Source organism: Melanotaenia boesemani, chromosome 8 (assembly GCF_017639745.1).
Source record: "Melanotaenia boesemani isolate fMelBoe1 chromosome 8, fMelBoe1.pri, whole genome shotgun sequence".
Taxonomy (NCBI): domain Eukaryota; kingdom Metazoa; phylum Chordata; class Actinopteri; order Atheriniformes; family Melanotaeniidae; genus Melanotaenia; species Melanotaenia boesemani.
The window spans coordinates 21,794,497-21,819,341 of record NC_055689.1 but is presented as its reverse complement, the minus strand read 5'-3'; the positions used below and the strand labels follow the sequence as shown (position 1 = coordinate 21,819,341).

The window sequence follows — 24,845 nt, the reverse complement described above, 5'->3', positions numbered from 1 at the left end:
AAGGGAAAAAAGGAGCTAAAATGACTGAAGTGAAGCTTTATAAGTTCTAACAACACAGACACAGATTCCTTGCTGCAGATTAAGATTTTGTTTTTTCCCATAATTCATAACATTTCTACAAAAACTCTTATTTCTGAGTGCTTTTCAGTCTGTAAAGATGTGCTAACTACCTCTGATATGTATGAAGAAGTTCTGTGCTACACTAGGAAATCACGAGGAGTCTGCAAAATACAAGAGAACAGTTAAAAAAACAACAACAGAAAAGAAAAGAAAAGAAGTTAAATCTGAGATAAGGTGAAGTTGACTGTGAGGTAGAGGTGTGGTGGCTTGCATTTTCACACAAGAAGACAGGTTCCCGCCTCAAACCTTTGGGCCTTTCTGAGTTTGCTTGTTTTTCTCCATAAATGTGATGGTTCTCGCCAGGTACTTTGGCTTCTTCCCACAAAGCAAAAAATATGCATGTTAGCTTAATTTGTAATTCTATATTGGCCCTGAGCATGAGTAGGAGTGTACAGAGTTGTTTGTACTCTTCATTTCCGTGTTGGTCCTGTGATGGACAGCCATTCTCTCCGAGATGTAAAACACTTCTTGCCTAATGGCAGCTAGGCTAGAGGAATGTGGTTCAATGTCATGATAGTATTTGTTTTAGTTTAATTGTTGTTTTTTGTTTCTCTCTAATCTTGTGTTTGCAGCTCAAACTTCTGTATAAGAACGCCAGCAACAAGTGCGATGCTGAACAAGACTGATGAGGATAGAAGGTTTGTGGTCCAAAGTCTGTAAAATAATGCAACTCATTTCATAACAGGTCTGCGTAGCACTGTTTGAGATGGTGATTCGGTGGAAGTCCCATTTTAAATTAGGGACTTCTACAGAATTCAATTTATACTGCAATCAAACTTCATTTGAATATGTCTTCATGACCACTTGCTGGTGAGGTGCCATTAACATCTTCTACATTCACGTCATGACCAGCACATCATCATCATCATCATCCACCATCCTCACAAAGAATCAACGTTTCATTTGTTAAACTTCACAAAAACCTAGTGTTAACTACAGAAGTCTTAGAACCCATCAAAAACATTTTGTGTATTTATTTATACTAATATTGCAGTTTTAAGGTATTTTTCTCTTTACTTAAAGCTGTTCATGATGGATTTCCATAGATAATTAATTAAGTGATTTTACCCTGTTTTCTTTGTAAATGGCCCAACATTAATTTTATCAGTATATCTGTGGAGTCATCCTTCAACGCCAGCTCCTACTGACTTCCCTCTTTCTTTTAGTGGCTCTATAGATTTTCTGGAAATGATAAATTGGACAAAGGGAGCCACTGAGGTGTGACCTTTTGTCTTAAATGGACCTAATTATGTTCAAGTTGTTTGGATAAGCCCTAATAACATTTTGTGGGGCGTAACGTTAGAATAATCAATAGATCAAAGTAATACATACTGAAATAACCCCACTCCTTCGACTCCAGGCAAATGCATAAAATGAAAAAGAAAACAACAACAAACAAACACAAGTTCCCTTTTAAAGCTTCGAAGTTGCATCAGTGTTTGCAGGTTGTTTAGCTTCTCTCTTTTGATTGAAGAAACGCACGGATTCCATCCCATCCATCACCTCCACCCCTCCCCTCACTCTCTAAACCCAGAAACGTGTAGCTCTTATTTCTAGCCCATTCCTGTGGCACCGTTCAAGACAGAACTTGCAGAAAGCTGCTTGTCTACTCAACGCAGACTTAGGGGTCTTTGTTTTAAAAAAAAAGTATTTTGGTTTTAAGTGGGATTTTTTTTTTAAAAAAATATGGAAATTAATCAACTGAGTGGATTTCGCGAAGCGTAAAAGTTGTGGATGGTTACTTTCGCGCATAAGCATTTAAGGGACTATTTCACCTCCAAAGGTTGCAGTGCAATTCAGGAGCAGGTCAATTTCTTCTCTCTGCAAAAATATCGCCAACAAGCAGGCTGGAACACCATCCAATTGGGAGAACACCGCGAGTCCGCAGAGCGCAGATGATCGCAACGGGTGTTTGTGGCGTTGCGCTGGTGCTGGTGTTGGTGGTTCTGATTCCGGTCATGGTTAACTCCGCTGGAACTCCTGCCCGCTATGAGATGCTCGGATCATGTCAGATGGTATGTGATTCCCACGGGACAGCGGCCACAGCCACGGCCAAGGCAACCAGCCCGATTAAAGATAACCGTTTAGTACAGTCACTTCCAACGTTCATCCAAGGTCCACCTGGAGAGCCAGGGCGAGTCGGGAGAATGGGCGCCAGGGGTCCGGTTGGTGAGCCAGGGCCACCTGGACCTGCTGGTCCGCCCGGTGAGAGGGGAGCACCTGGTCCCCCGGGTCCACCCGGGTTACCAGGGGCCAATGGGCCAACTGGTGCCATCAGCGCAGCCACTTACAACACCGTCCCCAAGATTGCGTTTTATGCAGGGCTGAAGAAGCAGCATGAGGGCTATGAAGTGTTGAAATTTGACGATGTTGTCACAAATCTCGGCAACCACTACGACCCCTCAACCGGAAAGTTCACCTGTTCAATACCTGGGATTTACTTCTTTGTTTACCATGTGTTGATGCGAGGCGGAGATGGAACAAGCATGTGGGCTGACCTCTGCAAAAACAACCAGGTGCGACTCCTTATAGTATATTATATATTGAAATAGTCCTTTAACTTATTTTAGCATAATTATTTAGTCTTAAATTTAGTCCACATTAGTGTTTCTTGCGTTTTTACGCACGAAGTGCATCCAAAATTGCACTGCCCGGACATGAAGAAGCAACAAAAAAATAAGAGCGAAGGGGGAAAAAAGCCATTAAAATGAACTGTCCGAGGTTCTGATTTCTCATCAGCGAAAATGTTCAAATTTGGCTTTCAGGTGAGAGCCAGTGCCATCGCCCAGGACGCCGACCAGAACTACGACTACGCCAGCAACAGTGTCGTCCTTCATCTGGAGCCCGGGGACGAGATTTACATCAAGCTAGATGGCGGGAAGGCGCACGGGGGCAACAACAACAAGTACAGCACCTTCTCCGGCTTCATGTTGTACGCTGACTGAGACACGGAGGAGATCTAAGGCTGGAGAGAGAGGGACTAAAAATTATATAAAGAGTCGTTTTGCGTTTAGCTTGCTTCACTGCTCCGGCTCAGTTCAATGTCAACTGAATTATTGCAGAGGGAGCTCAGTATTTCTGTGTTTTAAGGAACCCAGGGAGATGAAAGATCATGCAAAAAAAAAAAAAAAAAAAAAAAAAAAGTACTTTGCAGCAATGAAGAGCTGACAATGTAATTATAAGATTAATTTTAATTTGTACAGCAGGGTTTTACCCTTGTCAGATTGATTAGTGTGGCTAAAGCACTCTGACTAAACTATTAGGCTTTATAAATTAAGTTTGCTGATATGTCAAGCCAACTGTAGCTACTGTGGTAACATTTACTGAGTGACTGTAGATCGAAAGTTCAATGTGTTGACGTTTAGCACTCAATTGTAGATGATTATACTATACTCACGTACTCACAACTGTTCACAGTGTTAATCCATTTGTGTGCTTTTATTTTCTAAATATGTTCTGGTTGTTGGTTTTTAGAGGAATATGTTAAGTTGTGATGATGCATGTTCAGAAAAAAATGGACATTTAAACACTGTGCAGCATCTAATGTAAAGAGCAAACCTAATGTTTGAAACCCTTTTACAAAACAATCATTGCAAGTTATTTTGTGTGTGTCAACATGGCATCTGGTTTAGACAGCAGGGTAGCCTGATGGTTAGTCACCATCACAAAACTGGACAGTCACACTGACAGATATCGTTCCTCGAGCTCGTTTGCCAATCTGCTTGTTGATTTTTTAAACGCCTCCTAATGAGAATGTCAGTAAAAAAATGTGAAGTTAAATCCTTCGTCTCAGTTTGTAATCCTCTCAGAAGATGAATCGAAATTACAAAGTTGTTCACGGAGCACCATCAGCTGTGGCGATGGCACCATTGATCATGTGGTGAAGTCACCCTGTGAGGCCACCTGTTCCCAGATGAGAGAAGGACGCGTCCTTCATCTGGACCAGCCAGCCAGTCTCCCAAAAACACACACAGACACCCAGCAAGGGGGCAGCAGGACACCTCATCCAGCACAGGCACATTGTGTCAAGAGTCGAGCAGCATACTGATTACTAACAGGCTCATTATTTCCCTGCCAGAGAACATGTTTGCAGAGATGTCACATATACAAAAAAAGCAGTGATGATGGTTAAATTAAAAAATGACAATTATTGTAGCACCCTATGTGTGAATACAACAGTATTCACGGAAACATTTATTAATGATTTTTTTGCACTTAACAAAGAGAATTTATTAACCAATACAAAGTTAATAAAGGCCTTTATAAAAACGTCTTTAGTTGGATGAAATTTAGTCATAAAACATTTTGCTTTGTTATAAAACATTTGAAATAATTATATTGCATACATTTTCACTCTGTGAGCTTAATTGTCTAAAGGTCCCAAATAACATTGTTAAACAAGTCAAACTTGTGATTCTTGTTAAGATTTCAATAGTTCATTGTGGGATGTTGATCAGTTATATTAGGATAAAAAATAGCATCTTCTTCATATCGCCCTCCTTGTGTGTCTTTTTTTATTTATTTGAAGGTCAGCCAGCATTTAGGATTGTCGATAAGGATCTTGTCCACCTGGTGCTGCGAGATGCCTCTACTCAGCATCTTCGGCACAATGTTCTTCAGGATGTGCGAGTAGCCGTGGCCACCAAACTTGGTCAGGCGGTTCTTGGTGTGGATGTCATGTCCAACCACTAGCTTGTCTTCATAGCCCTCTTTCACCAGAAACGATAAGCTGAACCCACATAAAAAAAAGGCATCAAATGTGACCTTTGAATCTGTATTTAAATTAGACTTCCATGGAAAATCATCCATCCCAAATGATGCAAGCAACACATTCAAATCAGCATTTGACACATTTACATAAATATGCTCCATTTCTTCGATTGTGAGCAGATGTTAGTGTTTCAATTAACTCCAGGACATACCTGATGTGGACTTGAACACAAATGTTAAAATGAATAACAGTAATGGATGTTGTATAAGACAAAGAAAGGTGGATAAGTGTGACTGTAAGCATCATAACTCACCCCTTCACTCTCTGGTTGTCACTGGGCATGTCCACGTCCAGGTCAAATGGGTAGTTTATCATCTCGGTTCCAAACAGGTCATACTCCAGGTAGCTTCCCAACTTTGCAAACTCAAGCAGCTCATCATAATCAAATATAGTCCTGGAAGAGGGCAGTGGAGAGTCATTTTATATTTTGGTTGTTGTCTCCATACAGTATAAAGTAAATTCTCATACTTCAATGGAACAGAATAGAATAGAACTTTATTTGTCATTGCAACGAAAAGTGCAACAAAATTAAACTGATAGGACATTTTGGGGAGTTTGAAATTGCAGAAAATACAGATCCAACAGGCTTATATGATCAGAAAAGATTAAAGCAATTGTAGCAGAACAGATTTAATTCCACATTATTTTTCTTATCACGTTCCCAATTTAAACTTTCCTAGATTGTGTGAAAATATTCAGAAGTATTTTCATACACTGATTAAATGTGTGTTACCCATTAAAGTTAGTTTTTGGTTGAAAAATTTCCATCAGTAACATAGAGATCAATGACCGCTTAGAGAGTCCATCTACAATGAGCATCAATGGGGGGGTGTCAGTTTTTATCAGGATCTTTCATACAATTCAAGTAGCACTCACATATTCCCTGAATTTTGATGGAAACTGAACATTTTTCAAGTATTGGGGCACTAATTACAAATTTTCTACCTTAGTTTTGAAGGAAATGATCAACATCAGAACCAAAGTTCTTTGCTCATGCTCCTTTCATTCAAGTTTGACAAATTTAATATGGGTAGTTTTTGTTTAGTACAGGTAATCTAATGAGAAAAATCTACTAACTCTGGCTCAATGGCAAGATAACGAGCCATAACTGATTAGCCATACACTCCTGAATTTTTGGACACTGACGGAATGAGTGTTATTTCAACAGGTATCAGAAAAAAGGTTCTGCATATTAAGATGATGCGGTTTCTAAAGCCGTTCCTCTAATTTGGGTCTCCCTGTTTATGTCCTTATTTCTGTTTATACTTTCCAAAATAAAAATTGTAAAATAAATAAATAAATAATATTAATAATAGACAAAAACTAAATGTGTCTTTTTCAGACTTTTCACTGGATTTCATTTGTGTGACGAAACAGGAGGGATGCTCTTCCTTCACAGCCTCATTATATTTAAGAGACTTCTAACCTGTCCAGGTGTGACATGACAGTTTTGCTGATGTCCCCACCGGCTTCCTGGAGAATCCGAATGACTTCAGCTGGAGCGGCAGGATTCCTGCCAGGATGGATGATAACTGGGCAGCCCAGCTGAGCCTGAGCATGTGCTGTGGCCCTCAGCACCTTGGTCTCCCTCTCCGTGATTGGCCAGCCGGTGCCGATCTCACCAATCACACCGCAGCGGATATCTGTGCCATCGGCACCGTGGAGCACCTCACTGACAATGATGTCTGTGAGCTGACAGAGATTAAAACAGAGTTAAAGAACATCATCACTCATCAGACAAGTGGTTGACATGTCTGTTCTTTCTCATTAAAGAAAATAAAAATACTTGTGCACATATATTTAGTACAATATTTAGGGAAGTAACAAATCCTTTCGAATGTTTTCATTGATGCAAAAAAATCTGGCACAGAGAAACTGTGACAGATCAAAATATCAACATAGCATATTTTTAAAGTAGAAGCGGCCACATGCAGAGGTCAAAGTGTATGAGCTTCATATTTGACCACAGACTGGGCCCCACCTTCTCCACACTCATTTTCTTGGTGGCCTCAGTGTGGGTGCTGTCCACATAGTACCCTGCTCCTGCAACAATGTGGACCCCTGTGTCCTTAGCCAGCTGCTGGAGGGTGGGCAGGTCTCGATTGATGCCCGTTGTTGTGTTCTCCACTATCGCGCCCCCTCCAGCCTTCCTGTAGGCCAGCAGCTCGTCCCGCACTGCGCTGGTCTCCTGCTGCAGAAGCAGGTTCTCATGGCAGCTGTAGGGGTTTTGACTGAGCCAGTACATGTGCTGCATCTGGAAGGGGTTCTCTGCTACCGCTTCATCACCAGGTGGAGGAGGGAAGTAGCAGCCTTCGCAACACTTGCAGCTAAGGTGCTCGTGGGTCATGGTTCGGCCCAGCTGTTCTGGATCCACCAGACCAAGGACAGTTTGGACCTTTCCACCTATGGCTGACATGATGTTCTGATCTGAATTCAGTTTCCCACAACCTGAAAAATACATTTGATTATTTTGATAAAACTGAATCAATGGTCAGACAGGAAAGAGAGATAAGCGATAAGGAGGGTGTTTGTGGTGAAATCTGTCAACTCATTGACAAAAAACATTTTAGGGTGCATGTACTAGAGGGATCTTTGGACTGCTAAGAGTGCATCGAGACACTTATTAAAAGACTGAAACCAGCACTCTTATTATACATTAACCTTCAGTATAATAAACAGATAACCATCTGCAGTTTGGTAAGAGCAAAGATATAATGGTGCTAAAAAGGTAAAATATCAAAGATCTGATGAAAACATACGATCAAGTTAGAATCACAGCACAGAAGGAGGGTGGCTTTAAGTTTTCAAAAAACTAATTCCTTATAACTACTTAACACAACTTTCTGACCTTGTTTCTGCTAAATGCAGTCCACTTCCGCCACCAGCTGAGCACAGACAGCTGCTTCTTTGTAGATTATCTCAGCAAGACCTTGAGAAACAGGAGTCAGTCATCGCGAGAGATTACGAGACAACAGCTCAGAGCAGTCCTGATGTTTATTAAAGTTTATTACTAAGAGATTTTAGACATTTGTTTGGACAAAACACAAAACAAAACATGCTTTTGCTATTTAACTGTATTTTTTCCAGTTAAAAAAAAAGAGCACCTGACCTTCAGAAAACAAGTATGAAATTTCTTCTTTGCTCATTTACAGTCAAGTAGATTAAGGTACAATTCACCAATTTGTAAAAACAAACAATTGTTCAATTATAAATGCATTTTAGCAGCTTTTTAGTTTACACCTGCACTGGTTATCACTACTGATGCTTTATACCAGTAATTATTGAGCTATAAGAAATGCATAAAAACCCACAATCATCCAAGGAACTGTTCAGCCATAACCCATTAAGTCCATATTTATGATCAACTGAATATATGTTGTTTCAGACTGCATCTCTTTTCCAGAAGTCCTAATGTGGCTGTGAAAAGGTTGTCCTGATGAGAAGTCATGTTGGAAAAGACTGAACAGATTAAAAATATATATTTAGTTACACCTTTAACTATGAAAAAAAATATTACCAAGAGTTAGTAAAAGATTTAATACATCTAATGCAACCAGCCAGATTAATAAACAGCTTCCAGTGCGGTCATTTCCAACATTCACCCAAGACCCACAAGGAGGCTGGGGTGTGTCTGGAGAGACCCAGGGGTCTGGCTGGTGAGGCTGGACCACCTGCTGCTTCACCTAGTGAGACCAGGTATGGAAGAAACTTTACTTATTTTGCCTTATTGCTTCATATATTCACTTCATTAAGGGTTCATTTATCCCATTATTTCTTTCATTATACATTTATTCATTGATTGTTAGTATATTACACTTTTTATTACACTTCTTACATTGTACATTTGTACTCATCATGCCTTTATTCACTTTTAAGGTTTATTCTTTTCAAATACATGTGCTCTGTTAAAAGTTCACTATGAGGGTAAAATGACCTTAATCTGGTCTTTCCTCAGACCCTTAGACTGGTTCTTGTGGAGACACAACTATGTGAACTTGCTTTGACGCCAGTCCTGGGAGTTGTGTCCACCCAAGGTCTTCAGGAAGGAGGATTCTTTCAACAGAAATGTATAACTTTATTGTTTTTCCTTTTGCCTCCCCAGAGTCTTTCCTGACTTCACGTGAGTCAGGATGACCACTGTCATTACTTGCAAGTAATTTGTCTGTGTTCATTTCCCTTTAATACATTTTGTTATACTTTTACTCATTCCAGACACTTGGTAATTTTTCCACAACACAGGACACCTGGCCCACAAGTCAACCCGGATAACCAGAGTCAAGTTGGCCAACTGGTGCCAGCAGTGCAGCCGATTTCAGCACAGTCCTAAGATGGCAGTTTTTCACAGAAGTGACTGTTGATATTTGCCCAAATAAGGGGGCAAAAGGACACTTCATCCAGCACAGCCACACTGTGTCAAGAGCTGAGCAGCATACTGACCGTCTTATGATTTCATACCAAAAAACATGTTTGCAGGGATGTTAGTAATACTAAAAAAGCAGTGATGATGGATTGGTTAAAAAGTCAAATGCTGTAGCACCATATGTGTGAGCACCACTGTAGAGAATAACTTCAAAGGGTGTAAATATTTATCCATGATTGTAATTGCACTTCTAAGGACAGGATTAATTATCTGTTCACACAAAGCTGAATGTAATAACAAATGCAAAATCATTTTAGGTGAATAAAACTTCAGCTTCAAATTTCACGTTGCAAAGATTAAGTCATAAAACATTTTGTTTTGCTTACAAAAAAAAGGAAAACATTGAGATTGTATACATTTACACATTGAGCATAACTGTCTAAAGGTCCAAAATGACAATAATAAACAAGTCAGATTTGTGATTCCTGCTAAAATTTCAAAGTGTTCATTGTGGGTTGTTGATCAGTTATGTGAGAATAAAAATTGCACCTCCATCATATCGCCCTCCTTGTGTGTCTTTTTTCATTTATTTGAAGGTCAGCCAGCGTTTAGGATTGTCGATAAGGATCTTGTCCACCTGGTGCTGCGAGATGCCTCTACTCAGCATCTTCGGCACAATGTTCTTCAGGATGTGCGAGTAGCCGTGGCCACCGAACTTGGTCAGGCGGTTCTTGGTGTGGATGTCGTGTGCGATCACTATCTTGTCTTCATAGCCCTCTTTCACCAGAAACGCTAAGCTGAACACACATATTGACACAAGTGAAAAACAAGAGGCCTTCAATATGACCTAAATGACTGCAACAGAATTTTACAATCATCTGTCCCAAATGTTGCAAACAACACATTTAAATCAGCATTAGTTTTTGACACAAACACACACTATTCATTCTATTATGGGCAGATATTATTATTTCAGTTAACAGCAGGAAACACCTGATGTCCATTATAACACATGCATTAAAATGTATAACATTAATGGATGCTGTGTAAGACAAAGAAAGGTGGATCGGTGTGACTCACGCTTTCACTCTCTGGCTGTCACTAGGCATGTCCACGTCCAGGTTATATGGGTAGTTCAGCATCTCAGTTCCAAACAGGTCATACTCCAGGTAGCTTCCCAACTTTGCAAACTCAAGCAGTTCATTGCAGTCAAATATAGTCCTGAAATAAGGCAACAGAGAGATGACTGATTCAGGTGCATTATAGGGAATGTGTTTCATATACGGAAACGCACGCCACAGTTATGTACATGGTCAGGAACAAATTACTTGGCTTGTTCCTTTGCCTCTGCTCTGTGTTTGAAAACAGATACAGATTACTTAGCTTCTTCACAGCATTTCACTTGTGTGATCAAACAAGAAGAGGGCTGCTGCTCTTCCTCAGCAGCATATTTACATTTTATCAGTTCATATAAATGGATAATAATTTTCTTCAGTAAGAAGAAAGTACATGTCAGGTAGACCAGCATCTGGAAGTACACAAGTCTTTTAAGAGACTTCTAACCTGTCCAGGTGTGACATGACAGTTTTGCTGATGTCCCCACCGGCTTCCTGGAGAATCCGAATGACTTCAGCTGGAGCGGCAGGGTTCCTGCCAGGATGGATGATAACTGGGCAGCCCAGCTGAGACTGAGCATGTGCTGTGGCCCTCAGCACCTTGGTCTCGCTCTCCGTGATTGGCCAGCCGGTGCCGATCTCACCAATCACACCGCAGCGGATATCTGTGCCATCGGCACCGTGGAGCACCTCACTGACAATGATGTCTGTGAGCTGACAGAGATTAAAACAGAGTTAAAGAACATCATCACTCATCAGACAAGTGGTTGACATGTCTGCCCTTCCCCTTTAAAGAAAATAAAAATACTTGTGCACATACACTGAGCACAATATTTAGGGAAGTAACAAATCCTTTTGAATTATTTCATTGATGCAAAAAAATCTGGCACAAAGAAACTGTGACAGATCAAAATATCAACATAGCATATTTTTAAAGTAGAAGCGGCCACATGCAGAGGTCAAAGTATATAAGCTTCATATTTGACCACAGACTGGGTCCCACCTTCTCCACACTCATTTTCTTGGTGGCCTCAGTGTGGGTGCTGTCCACATAGTACCCTGCTCCTGCAACAATGTGAACCCCTGTGTCCTTGGCCAGCTGCTGGAGGGTGGGCAGGTCTCGATCGATGCCCGTTGTTGTGTTCTCCACTATGGTGCCCCCTCCAGCCTTCCTGTAGGCCAGCAGCTCGTCCCGCACTGCGCTGGTCTCCTGCTGCAGAAGCAGGTTCTCATGGCAGCTGTAGGGGTTTTGCCTGAGCCAGTACATGTGCTGCATCTGGAAGGGGTTCTCTGCTACCGCTTCATCACCAGGTGGAGGAGGGAAGTAGCAACACTCAAAGGTCATGGTTAAGTGCTCGTGGGTCATAGTTCGGCCCAGTTGGTCAGGATCCACCAGACCAAGGACAGTCTGGACCTTCCCGCTTAAAGCTGACATGAGGTCCGGATGAGAATTCAGTTTCCCACAACCTGAAAAACGCATATGATTATTTATATATAACTGAGAGAATGGTCAGACAGGTAGTAGTTTTGTGCAACAGATGAAGGTGTTTGTGTGAACAACCTGTCAACTCATTGACAAAATGTATTTTACGGTGCACGAGCTAGAGTGACCTTTGAACTGGTTTGAGCAGGTCCAGACACTTCCAGGTCCAGATCAAAGCAACACTCTTTTCGCAAAGTCTTTGTTGCATGCTCTAATCTGTCCGTAGTATAAGAATCAGATAACGACGTGCAGTTTTGCAAATGCGAAGTTATAACGGTGCTGAACAGGTAACTTCGCCAAAAAATCACACGGAAAAAAGTCTAGTTAAGTTAGAACTACAGCATCGATGAACGGGAGGCTAGATGACTTTTAAAACAAATTTCCAAAAGGAAATCTACAACAAAACATATTTCTGACCTTGTTTCTGCTAAATGCAGTCCACTGCCACCACCAACCGAGCACACACAGCTGTTCCTGTGGATTAGTTTAACAGGTCGAGGAAATGGGTCAATCATCGCGAGAGATTACGAGACAATAATCCTAAACGCGTCTCTATGTGTTGAACTAAGTTTACTTAGCGTTGATGAATGAGTTAAATTATAGCGCTCACAAGGATCATGTGACCTGCTCAAATATTTTTTCCAATTTAACTTGGGTTCCTGTAGTTTTTTTAACCACAAAAAACAACCCTTTCCAAACACAACTTTGCTTAGTGCGGTTACAAATGTTTCTCAACAGTAAAAAACTTACATCTATATTGCTTTTCATGAATGATGCTTTATAAATAATTTATATGGATATATTCATATAAAGCATGAACAACTTAGTGTTTTAATAATGAGCCATTAAGTCTTGCTATGAATGTGAAATGTTATATGGTTGAGCTGTTAATGGAAAGAGGAAATAAACAAAAAAGATGTAATATATTTTTTCATAACCACAATGAGTTAGTAAACATTATAAAATGAGGCAGTGTTCAGAAGATACACTCTGCAACTCTGTTGGCTTTTCACTCAGCAGATGGTCTCCACAGCAGCATTTGGTCTTCTGTTGCAGGGAACTGCCCTGTGCACAGTCACCACCATCCTTGCAAATGGTTGTGCAAATCCACAGACTGTGGGGCCTATATGCCATTTATTTGTCAGCAAGATGACTACTCCATAAATTATATGGGAAAGTGTGTGCTATCGTGTTCAAAAGAGATTAATATCAGATGTCTTTACTGTCTGTCTCTACTCATGATCACTCACTGTGTTTCATAGGAGTAGATGATTACTCCTATTTTCACTTTCACCCACTCTGGATTACTGTCATTGTTGTTGGTGTTGTCCAGAAGGCTACGTCTCCTAAACTTCTAGTCTTCGGAGGGTCCTTCAAGATTAGATTAATGAAATTATGAGATACTAATACAAAAGAAGTTAAATAAAATTTAAAAACAACAGAAATACATAAAAACAAGCAGCAATACAAACAATAATCTGAGAACCACAATCAGTACAAGCAGCCATTATGACTGATATAAATGGAGAAACTGAAAAACAGACAAGCAGCAGGGATACAGATTACATGTCCAAACATACAATCTTATGGAATACTGTTACTCATAAGTCTAAAGTATCATCTCACTCCAGGGTTTCTCATTAGTGACAAGAGAAAACGTCACTTTCAATTTATCTGTATGGTTGACATGTTTCAGATGAATACAACCACAGGGCTCAAAGAAGAGGGCGACTATCATTTCACCCATGAGAAGAGACCCTCTAAGAGCTACTGTAGCTCAATAAGAGGAATTTAAATTTCCCATTCAGTTTGATTTTACAGTATTGATTAACTACCCGGGTATTTTTGGAGTTCTAATGTAAGAGCACTGATTAAGATAGAAATGTACTGAAAATGCTGCAGATTGTTTTCATGCTAAACAAACAGTTAAACAATAGCCAACTAATTTAATTACTTCTTTTCCATGTGTTTTGCTTACACTGCATTTTGCTACAGTTCACACATTTTTGTCAGACACTGTTAACAAAAGAAAAATAAACAGAATATTTCTACTTCTGGAAATAAAATTACATCAGGATTTTAAACCGGGCAGCATGGAGAGGAAATTAGACAAATATTGAGGTCTGGTGCCCTCTACAGACAGAAAGCAGGGATGCAATTTGCAGTTTTGTGTGTTGGTTAGATTTTTCAGACACAAGCTGTTGTCTAAGCACAGACCAGGGTGCTTTCTGTCACCTTAATTGGCATAAGTGACAATGAAAGACAGAGTGTTTCTGCAGTGTTCTGCTTGTTGTTTCAGGTCTTTATCTCCTTCCAAAGTTGGTTGAGCTGTTCAGAGCCTCGGGTAATGTGAATTAATAAGCAAGTTTTAAGCAATCTGAAGAAATAACAGTAAGACAGTGAATTGATTGTCACCCAACCACAAAAATCAGCAGTTTGTAGTTTGTTGGCACAAACGTGAAAATGTGGTCAATTTAGTAGTAGAAATAAAAGGCTACTTTATAAAAGAATTACTTTGGTTAGACCATATAACTGTTTTACACTTCCTGTAAAAGCCATGACTGCTGAAATCTGCTGACAGCCTCGAGTCTTATAGGGAGGCTTTCTGCTGAATTATAGCTGTTTCCAATCAACCAAGAATCACATCTTTGAAGTCTTTTTCATGTTGGCCTGTTAAAGCCTGGCCCCCTGCTGCTCTGTAGTTTGTCTTAAAGGCATTCAGACACTTATGGATGTTTTAGGGCACATGAGGGCCATTACTTCACCAAAGAAAACAAAAGATTTCCTTACTGACCTTTTTTTATTCTACACAGAAGTGCTTAAAAAGGTTTTCCTCAAATTGTTGAGTCATTCAATAATGTTGTCTTAAGTCTTTCGTTTTCTAAATATATTGATAAAAATATATTAATAACTTTCAAGATGTAATGATTATCATTCCAAATAAAAGATCAGGACACTCATCAATGTTTAATCCAGTAGGAGACCAATACAAAATGACCATTTTGTGTGAGGGAAGATACCAGGCACTAAATGCAAATTGTCACACAAATCAGTTTTCCATGGCTCCACATGACAGCACAATGGTCTTAAAGGTGGTATGTTTCATGCAGTGCTCTATATAAACCCCAACCTTGTGGATATCAACTCAGTCCTGCCTCTGGAACAAGAACAAGCAAACATGGGTGTGAGAACCAGCGTCGTGGTATGTGCTCTCCTTTTGGGAATGGCCATGAATACAACTGGCAAAGCAATCGTCCCAACAACAAGCGCCTTCTGCAAAATTGTCTGGTAAGAATTTATTTTCCTATTAGAACAATGATAGATAGATAGATAGATAGATAGATAGATAGATAGATAGATAGATAGATAGATAGATAGATAGATAGATAGATAGATAGATAGATAGATAGATAGATAGATAGATAGATAGATAGATAGATAGATAGATAGATAGATAGATATTAGTTGACATTGTTAACTCTTTCTGTTCGTAGGTTATTTGGAATCCCATGCAGTGAAGTTAACATGGCTATTGTGACTCAGATTAAGGCCATGGGCTCCTATAAGGTGAAAAACCTCTTACAGATCTACTTTGTATTCACATCTCTTTATGTAAATGACCATCATGCATAACATTTTCATGTTTCTACCCGTCCATTCCAGCTCGGTTCGGTGACTCCAACAGCAATTCAGGCCAATCACACTTCAGGCTTTGGACAAATCGAAAATGTTAACTTCACCATGATGCCCACATCTATGGTCCTAGGCTGTCATGCACAAGTAAGAGATTCAACCATCCAATACATTTTAGAAATATAAAGGGTACATTGTACATTTTTTTTAAAATAATCTCTTTTGCAAAATCCAGTAAACATATTTTATTGGGATGCTGTTTTAGGGAACGTCTGTGTCTGCAATCTGGTCCAGCATGTTTGATAATGGCACTAACTACTGTAACCTCCGCAACGTCATCAAAGGTAAGCAATATTCTTAAATGTAAATGAAACCTTGAAACCTAGTTCTATAGTTTGGAAATTCAGCTTCAACACTCTTTAATTTGTTTTTCCTTGTCTGAATAGGAAGTGGACTTACCAAAGCTCCAGGCTTCCTGGAGTTCACCAATGAGTGGCTCTGCCTTGGATGTGGACTTTCTGCCTGCTGATAATTGTGAAATCTGGAATGTGGGTCTTTGTTATGGTTGAAATTACAGTTGTCATACAGGAAAGAGAATTTATTTGCTGAATAAAGGACCTGTTTGTGATGACTGTGTGATTTTCTTCAGCGCGGGAACATGTTTGCTCTGATTCAACACGCTGCATTTGTGAAACTATTTTAAAAAAACAAAAAAAAAACACAGTCTGCTTTCAGAACCCATGAAGTTTCTCATCTGTCCTGTCCTGAGCTAAAGTTATGAGACGTCATTTAATATACTGACAGCAGTGATGACTGGTTTTCATTTAAACCTTGCTGTACATGTTTAAAGTATATATAAGAATAGTACGTCTAACACACAATGTGAATGTGAAATTAAGGGTTTAGTTGCTTCTTTTTTGGTCTTGTTGTACAGATGTACATCTTTTAAGCTTGTTGCTGAATTACTTGCTCCAGTGTTGTTTCAGGGATTAAAGAAATCAATTTAATGTTACAAGTCACGATTTCCTATACAGCGGATTTTCTTTCAGGCTTGGTGAAACTGGTGATAATCTGATTTGTTGATGTTCTATCGGGGGACTGCAAAAGGTTGTTTGACTTATGAAAGGCCATCAAGCATTTTGCCATTTGTTTGCCAAGACAGTGACTATCATCATTGTTATAAAAAATATGTAGAAGAAAGGCTGCCTGAGATTAACAAAAGCAAGTCTTTGTTATTCCATTACTGTATCAAATTTTGACCAATTCACCGTTGTTATTAGCTATCATTTCAATCATGTCTTAAAAAATATTGTTTCTTTTTATTATTATTTAAAGAAAAAAGCAAGAAGCATTTCTCTCTTACTCTTTTTAGTCTGAACTTTACGGTTAAAAGGATGTAAAACAGGACATATGGCCTACTGCCATGTTGTTTTGAATTAGAAATATTGCTAAGTAAGTAAATAAACAAATAAATAAATGAACAAGCACACACCCACAGAGGGAAAAAAGACACACCAATTCCTCATCTTACAGTACAATTCTACAGGATTTACAAAACTCCCTGAATGTGCTCCAGACCTGCGATACTTCTGCCAACCACATTTCACTTTATTTGTTTGTGTCTCCAATGATGGAGCTCAGTATAACTATAATATATCCTCCACGCCGGGGGCTTTGCCTGCTCAGTTTGGGGGTTGTTGCTGCGGTGATCACCCTTGTTTGGGTGGCTGGGGCCCTATACTGCAGCCTTATGGCTGTAGTGTGGGCCCCAGTCTGCCCTGATCGGGGTGGTTGTCGTGATAGCGGCCTCTGTAGGACATGGGTGGACTGGCTCCTGGTGTGGATGGATCCCCATGATTTTGTTTCCTCACAGCAACATCAAGCCAGGTGGTTATCACTTTCAGTACAGAGAAAGAAATCAAGGAGTCATGTGCCGAATGGGGGTGGGGGGGTGTATCGGCTTTGTGTGTATATATGCATGTTCGTGCGTGCAACTGTAACTTTTTTTGTTTTTTCTGTTATGTAGTTTCTTTTTGTTTTAATATGCATGAATAGATTTTTCGTGTAAAGCACTTTGTGTTGCCCCAGCATGAAAAGTGCTTTATAAATAAAGTTTGATTGATTGATTGATATAATGACACAGCACATGATAGGATTAAATACACAAAATACTCATGACACCAGGTATTTTACACAGTTGTATTCACTCTGTGCAACCTTTTTCAACATTTTTAACAAAGATTAAAATAATTTAGCATGTACAATATTTGAGTGAAGAGGGCAGAAACTAAACTGGAAAACAGCCTTATTGCTAACTATGATTTCAGATCATGTCTTTATTGTAATTAATATTCTTATCCTTCACACTGTTCTGATTTCATTCACGTGGCTGAATCACACAAACAGTTTTACAAATAAACAACAGAGCACCCTAATGTTAACAAAGAACTGATTAATTTCCTGTGCACCGTGTCTTTGTTTACAAAGTTATAGAGAACAGCATGTGAGCCGATGTCCTGCTGACAGCTGCCCTCTGAATGACTGTGATCACAGAGAGACTGATGCACAGCTCCAGCTGTTTAAAAATCAAGAAAAATAAACACCGACTACAAACTTTTGGAAACTTTTTTGAGGCCTGAAGACACCCTGATAAAGCAAATAATTAATTTTCCCCCATGCCGTGAAGGCAATCTGTTCATGCTAAGAAATAACAAAAGCCCCAAAGGATGCTCCCTCCATGACTAGGATTTTGTAAAAGTACGTAAGTCACATTTTAGGCCATGCATAGATTTTCTTGTGCTTCCAAAATCATTAGGCCTCAGTTACATTTGCTCACTGAGCGCTTCTTTTCTAGAAGAACTGTGTTTTACTGGGTTGGCCTCCTGTCACCATGTAGACTCAGAATTCAGTCCAGTGTTGTCATCTAGTGCCCTCTGCAGACAGATGGTTTGCTGGACAGAGAATCTTGATGAAATATGATGTTTATTTTAGATAAAACACTGTTGGCTAATGCTGTTTGTTCCCCAAAGGGAAACCAGTGTGTTTTCCAGTCAATTTAAATCACCTGAATACCAATAAAAGCTGATGGTTTGTTGGGGTATTCTGTTTCTGTTTGACTCATTATCACAGAACTAATGGCTATTTGAATCAATGAACTAGATTGTCTCTAGAAATAACAGTAATAAAATACATTTTGAGAGCAAAGCACCGTAATAAACTGTAAACCACAGTCTTATTACACGTATTTTCTGCTGGTATAATGTACAAGAATGTGCTTACCACTGAGGGTGAAAAGCGTTCAAGTTGTAATTCATGATTTGTTAAATGTGATGGAATAGACAATTTTGCAACTTCAGAATATTAAAAAAAATACTATTTAAGACATTAATTGGTTTATTATTAAAGCAAATTAAATCACTGCTTACTTTTTAGATGGCTGTGGCTCAGTGGCTGTGGCCCTGCAAGTCGAGTGGTCATCGTCTAATGTTATCTATTTTCTGTGGAGAAGATCCTTCTTAAAATTTATTATTCGACTCAAAACAGACCACATATGATTGGTCAGCCATGGTTGTAAATAAGTACATCTACAAAGTGGATATTTGATTTATCTTTCTTTCTTTTACCTCTCCACTCCATCGGGAAACCTTGTAATTTGACCCCAAGAAATTAATCTAAATTTTTATAAAACTAACCAAAACAACATTTAACAACACAAAATGTATAATTCGTCAGTGGAAAGCCTGATTAGTCACCTTTGGATCGAGGTATAACTTGTGAGGGTTGTGTTTCTGTGGAATGAGCAACACAGTTAAATATGTAAAGGTACAACAGCAAATAAAGGACAAAATAAATAATATGTCTGCTTCTTCCAAACAGCTAAATCTGACATGAGCTGTGAAAAACACACCGTGTACTTCATCCAATCTGCCATGTAAATTACTTTTCCATGGCTCCACATGATAAGCGAATGGCCTGCAAGTTGCTCTTTATCTGACTGTGATCTATATAAACCTGGTACTGTGAACACATTCAGTCGTGCCTCTGAAACAACAAGGACCAACTTCCATCATGACTGTGAGGACTGTTCTTGTAGCATCTGCTTTTCTTTTGGGACTGGGCATAATCGTAAGTGGTAAAACACCTGAAACTTCACATGCTTTCTGCAAGATTGCCTGGTAAGATGTTGCTTTATCTATCTATCTATCTATCTATCTATCTATCTATCTATCTATCTATCTATCTATCTATCTATCTATCTATCTATCTATCTATCTATCTATCTATCTATCTATCTATCTATCTATCTATCTATCTATCTATCTATCTATCTATCTATCTATCTATCTATCTATCTATCTAGACATATATATATATGTGTATACCTATATAAATTTCAAACTCTGATTCCAGGTTACTTGGAGTTCCTTGTGATCAAATTAACATGGCTATTGTGACTGTAATTAAAGGCAAGCAGTCATATAAGGTAAGAAAAAATTCACTGATAATGTACCATTCTGTGTAAGTATGTTATTTTTTTGTTTGTTTATTTTTTGTAGTTGCTAAAATGGCCGTCAAAGCAGTCCTTGGAGAATTACAAAATGTAGTTGGGTTTTTTTTTTTCTTTCCAGCTTGGCCCTGTGACTCCAGGACAAATTCTGGCCAACCACACCTCTGCGGTCGGGCAGATCGAGAACCTGAACTTCACCTTGGTGCCCACAATCATGAATATGGGCTGCCATGTGGAGGTATCAGACATCTTTTTGCAAATTAATTATTTTTAGTAAATCACTCTTTAAGCAAGCAGAAGTCATAAATGACACGTGTCTGTAACTCTCTGGTTGATGTTTAGGGTTCCTCTGCATCCCCATATTGGTTCAGTCTGTTTGATAACGGCACTAACTACTGTAACCTCTACACAGTTTTGAAAGGTAAGTTTTCATATGTAGATCAGATTATGTTTGTTTTGATAATCTTACCACTTAACTGAGGACAAACAGTAATCCAGTCTTAAAATACTAATAGAGCTTGATAACTGATTTCATCCCTTTCTTGTTTGTTTTCTGTCTGTGCAGAAAGTGGACTCACCAAAACTCCAGGCTTCATTGAGTTTACAAACGAATGGCTCTGTCTTGGATATGGAGTCTCTGTCTGCAAATGATTGTAAATTTTAAAATGTGTTGGTGGTTGACTGTAAGTCTTGTTATATAAGTAAATGTATTTACTTCAAATAAATGTATTATAGAAGTCAGTATTTTAATGCTATTTTCTTTAGCGACGTTTTCATTAATAAGGATGAACAGATTTACATGTCTTACAGCTAAGGTTGTGAAGATTAATCGCAATTTCATTTTCAATTCAACCATTTCTGGTGTAATTTTAGGTGTGTGAGACTAAATGTGACTAAATTTGACTAAATGTGTGAATTTTTAGAAACACTTTTCTATTTAGCAGTTTCAATAAAAATCTTTTCTTCGGGAAATGAGTGGGGCTACAAGCTGCTTTAAAAAATCAGTGAGCAAAAACCACCAAATAAGGAAGTAATAATACTAATAAAAAATCTGAATTCATCCATTTGAGCTTAACATCACACTAGAGTCTCACTTTTTTTTCTTTTTTTATAAAATAGTTCTTGCTGTTTTCAATTAATCTTGAAACATTTTCTCAGTTTCTGAGAAAATCCTAAATAACGTGTCAAACTGAACAGAACGCAGTTTATCAATTGCATGTATTTATTAATATAAAGCATTTCATACCCAATAGCAAGTCAGTGTGCTTCATACCAAGCTTAAGAAATTAAACGAATATTTCAAATGAGAGAAGAAAAGCAAGAGTAAGTGAGTAAGTATTACTTGCTGTGTTTAAATCATTTTAATGAAAGCAGCTTAAAAATGCATGAAGTATAATAACAAAAAAAACAACAATTCATATATGTTTGATAAAAGTGCAATGTAAAAAAGAAATAGAGATTACTTAGGATGGTATAAAGATAAAAATAAAAATAAATAATAATAATAATAATAATAATAATAATAATAAATAAACAGACTTCCACTGCACTAAAGTCCAGCAGAGGGCAGCAGAACTACGGAAGACCGCTTCAACTTGTTTGACATCATCTTTGTGCACCTCAATCTGACCACTCTGTGTATATATGAGACACTTTCCCAGCATGATATCAAAAATACAGCAGGTAGGACCTAAAATTTAACTCTACGTTTAACTGGAAGACAGTGCAAATATCAGCAGACATGTAATAGTTTTGCTGAAAAGGACAGTAAAGCATGAATTGAGGTGGTCTATCCTATAAGAAATAAAAGAATGATGTCCTTTTGGACATAATGTTTCTCATTTTTTCATGCATTATATCCCCATACGCAAGATAATTAGCTTCCAACCTTTCTATGAAGCATTTGTGAACACATGAAATGGTACAATGATTCTGATGAAATTAGCAAATCCGACTCACCTTTTATAAAAAAAAACATTAAATGATTGTCCAATAACTTTCTTAGAAAGAAAGAAAGAAAGAAAGTCCATGTCTTATGTTATGTTTCTATCTCTATATGTCTATGTATTATGCCATTGTATTTTACTGTTAGTAAGTCCATCTACCTGCCTAAATATTCCAATCCCCAAATATTAAGGATACACTACTACCAATACCAATATTGGTCCGATACTATGTATGTGTACGCATATTTGGTTTTCATAAAAATGCTCCAATACCACAGAATCTGATACCAATGTAAAAAAAAAAAAAAAAAACTAGGGCTGTCAAAATGATCACATTGACACAAAACGATGAATCGGTGGAGTTGACACGTTTTTAAGACATTAACACCAATGTTATTACTCATGCCATATTAAAATCTGAATTTGGCATTATCTTGGTAAGAGAAGCCTATTTTGGGCACGCTGTATCACAATTCATTGTAAAGACAGATAGCGATACATACACAGCATGTTTTATGTAAGGCCATGTCCATGACATGACAGTAACCCAAAGTATTAGCTTAAAAATGTATAATGCCTCACTAAGTACAATTTCTTCCATATATGTTGTAATGTCTAAGCCTAACTATTTACCTTTAACATTTCCCAAACTGTGTATTTTTAGCACCAAAATCTAACCATTCACAAGTCAGAGGGTTTTTGTATTTGTGGCCACACCAACAGCGCTGGTGGTCTTTGTCATTGCACAAGACGATGAACAGCATCACCTTTATGTAGTTAGATGTCAAATGTTGACATCTCCTCACAAGACGTAACCTGGATTTAAAAAGGAAACAATTCAATAAAACATTTATTGTGATTCTGCAACATCTTGCATTGTGGACAAATCACTGCAGTTATTACACATTCTGCATTGAGATTAGGTTACATGCATCAGTATCATCTGCTGTAAAGCTTCATGACTCTCAGATGTTTCACTTTTAATCATATGCAGCTGATGGAAGTCAACTAACTGATGAATGGTAATCATGCGTCATTAGACAAGACTAAAGGGATTTTACAGACTTCTGAAGCAAAGTGTAAAGCTTTTGTTAGCTTGATTCCTGACAGTGAAAAAAACATTTTTGTCTAAAGAAATCATATGAAAGAAGCGCATGATAGGATGGTCTCTGTCATGCTCACAAACTAACTTCATTGTATTAACATGGTCAGGGTGTGGGTAAGTAATTTAAAACACACAAGATTTATTAGTCAAGTGTGGAGAACACAGCCACAAAGAGGCCCATCTAGAGCACATCTTTCTCAAAACACAGAGCCTGTTGAAATAAATGCAAAAGAATAAAGATTTAACTATTGCTTCCATGCTGTGTTCTACATAAAGGTTCATTCATAGCAAAGTCATATCCATGCTATGACCACCTTTACAAACCCTGGTGCAATGTATATTGAGGCCATATTCCAAAACAAAACTGTAGTAGCCAGTTTATCCACAAACAGGAAAAAAATATTTTCATAAGTAGAAAAAAGCTCAAACAACCACAAAATTATTCAAAATTACTTTGCAGCACTAGTGTCCATTTCCACATAAGATATAGAGCGTCCATTATTAACAGGTTACAATGACTGAATACTTTGTCAGACAGAGAAAATACATTTTATTTAAATTCTGAAGTAAGGAACACTAGGTGTGATTTACAAATACAGAATAGCTCTACAAGCGCTCAACATAATGATTGTCTGGAGAAGTGTGATGACCCTGTATAGATATATTGGTTGCTAAAAAGCAATGCTTTAAAGATGCAGTTTGCAGTTGTGTGACTGAAAAAAGCCGTAAAGATTAAATTTTCAAAGCACATGTAACATTTTAAAGGGACAAAAAAGAAAACATAACCTAGAAAGATGCATCACCATACAAGAAAGGAAGAAAAACATTCATCATTAATTTGGCTATGATGCATCTCACATCAAGAAAATAACAATTTTGCAATCATCCCACAGAATACACACAATAGCAATCTGCCACGTGCTGTCACTTAATTTACAAAAATATGTGTCATCAGCATAAATAAGTATTTATCCATTATGGGTAAGCTAAAGTCTGTCCTAACATTTGAACAGGTGAGAGGCAGGGTACACCCTGGACAGGTCACCAGTCCATCACTGGGCCAACACAGAGAGACAGACAACCATTCACACTCACCTGTAGGGAGAATTTAGAGTGATCAATTAACCTAACATGCATGTCTTTGGACATACACAGGGAGAACATACAAACTCCACACAGAAAGGCCATCGCCCCCAGGTTCGAACCTCCCCCCGGCCAAGGCTCGAACCAACGACCTTCTTGCTGTGAGGTTGGGGTGCTAACCACCACACCACTGTACAGCTGTAAATAAGTATTTCTGCTTTAATTTCCTCACCCAAGCCACTGACAAATGATTGAAAGCAAAATCACTCCCAAAACAGAAACCTGAGAAGCATCTTTATTCATTCAGAAAACAAACTAGACATTTTGTGTCTATTTTTTTTTTTTTTTTTTTTTTTTTTTACAGTCTTAGTAACAAAAAGTTTTGTTTTGGTTTTTGTTGTTCAGTGATTGAATCTATTCTGAATATATTAAAATCAGACATTTGCATATATTTTTTCATGATATTTAAAACTCTAAACTTATAATTTATGGGGCCAGTAATTATGATTACCAGGGCCACACATGGTAAAAAGATGAGCGGAGGGAAGTGACATTCAGTAGCACTGAAAGACAAACAAGGAAAGAAAGACAACATAATAAAACTGCAACTTTTTATTGGCTATTTACTTAGTTGGAAATACACTCCACCAGGGAAACTAAGCTCTAATGCATAGTTTATAATTTATATATGACAAAATGAATTCTGCCATTGGATAAATAGA

The 24,845-nt window shown here is 38.3% G+C and overlaps 3 protein-coding genes across 3 annotated transcripts; 1 reads left to right on the top strand and 2 right to left on the bottom strand.

The window, feature by feature from the left end:
• Nucleotides 1-1,534: 1,534 nt before the first annotated feature.
• On the top strand, nt 1,535-3,897 carry c1ql3b (complement component 1, q subcomponent-like 3b). The gene is made up of 2 exons (XM_041992283.1): nt 1,535-2,636; nt 2,886-3,897. Exons 1-2 carry the CDS (start codon nt 2,016-2,018, stop codon nt 3,063-3,065), a joined length of 801 nt encoding a protein of 266 aa, XP_041848217.1. The 5' UTR covers nt 1,535-2,015; the 3' UTR covers nt 3,066-3,897.
• A 432-nt stretch (nt 3,898-4,329) lies between these two features.
• LOC121644388 (phosphotriesterase-related protein-like) lies at nt 4,330-9,323 on the bottom strand. The gene is made up of 5 exons (XM_041992281.1): nt 7,740-9,323; nt 6,873-7,339; nt 6,318-6,583; nt 5,145-5,285; nt 4,330-4,849 (listed from the first exon to the last, which is right to left on the bottom strand). The coding sequence occupies exons 2-5, from the start codon at nt 7,305-7,307 to the stop codon at nt 4,639-4,641; spliced, it is 1,053 nt and encodes a 350-aa protein (XP_041848215.1). The 5' UTR covers nt 7,308-7,339; nt 7,740-9,323; the 3' UTR covers nt 4,330-4,638.
• A 151-nt stretch (nt 9,324-9,474) lies between these two features.
• Nucleotides 9,475-12,356, bottom strand: LOC121644389 (phosphotriesterase-related protein). Its single transcript, XM_041992282.1, has 5 exons — nt 12,267-12,356; nt 11,370-11,833; nt 10,815-11,080; nt 10,332-10,472; nt 9,475-10,048 (listed from the first exon to the last, which is right to left on the bottom strand). The coding sequence occupies exons 2-5, from the start codon at nt 11,799-11,801 to the stop codon at nt 9,838-9,840; spliced, it is 1,050 nt and encodes a 349-aa protein (XP_041848216.1). The 5' UTR covers nt 11,802-11,833; nt 12,267-12,356; the 3' UTR covers nt 9,475-9,837.
• Nucleotides 12,357-24,845: the final 12,489 nt, after the last annotated feature.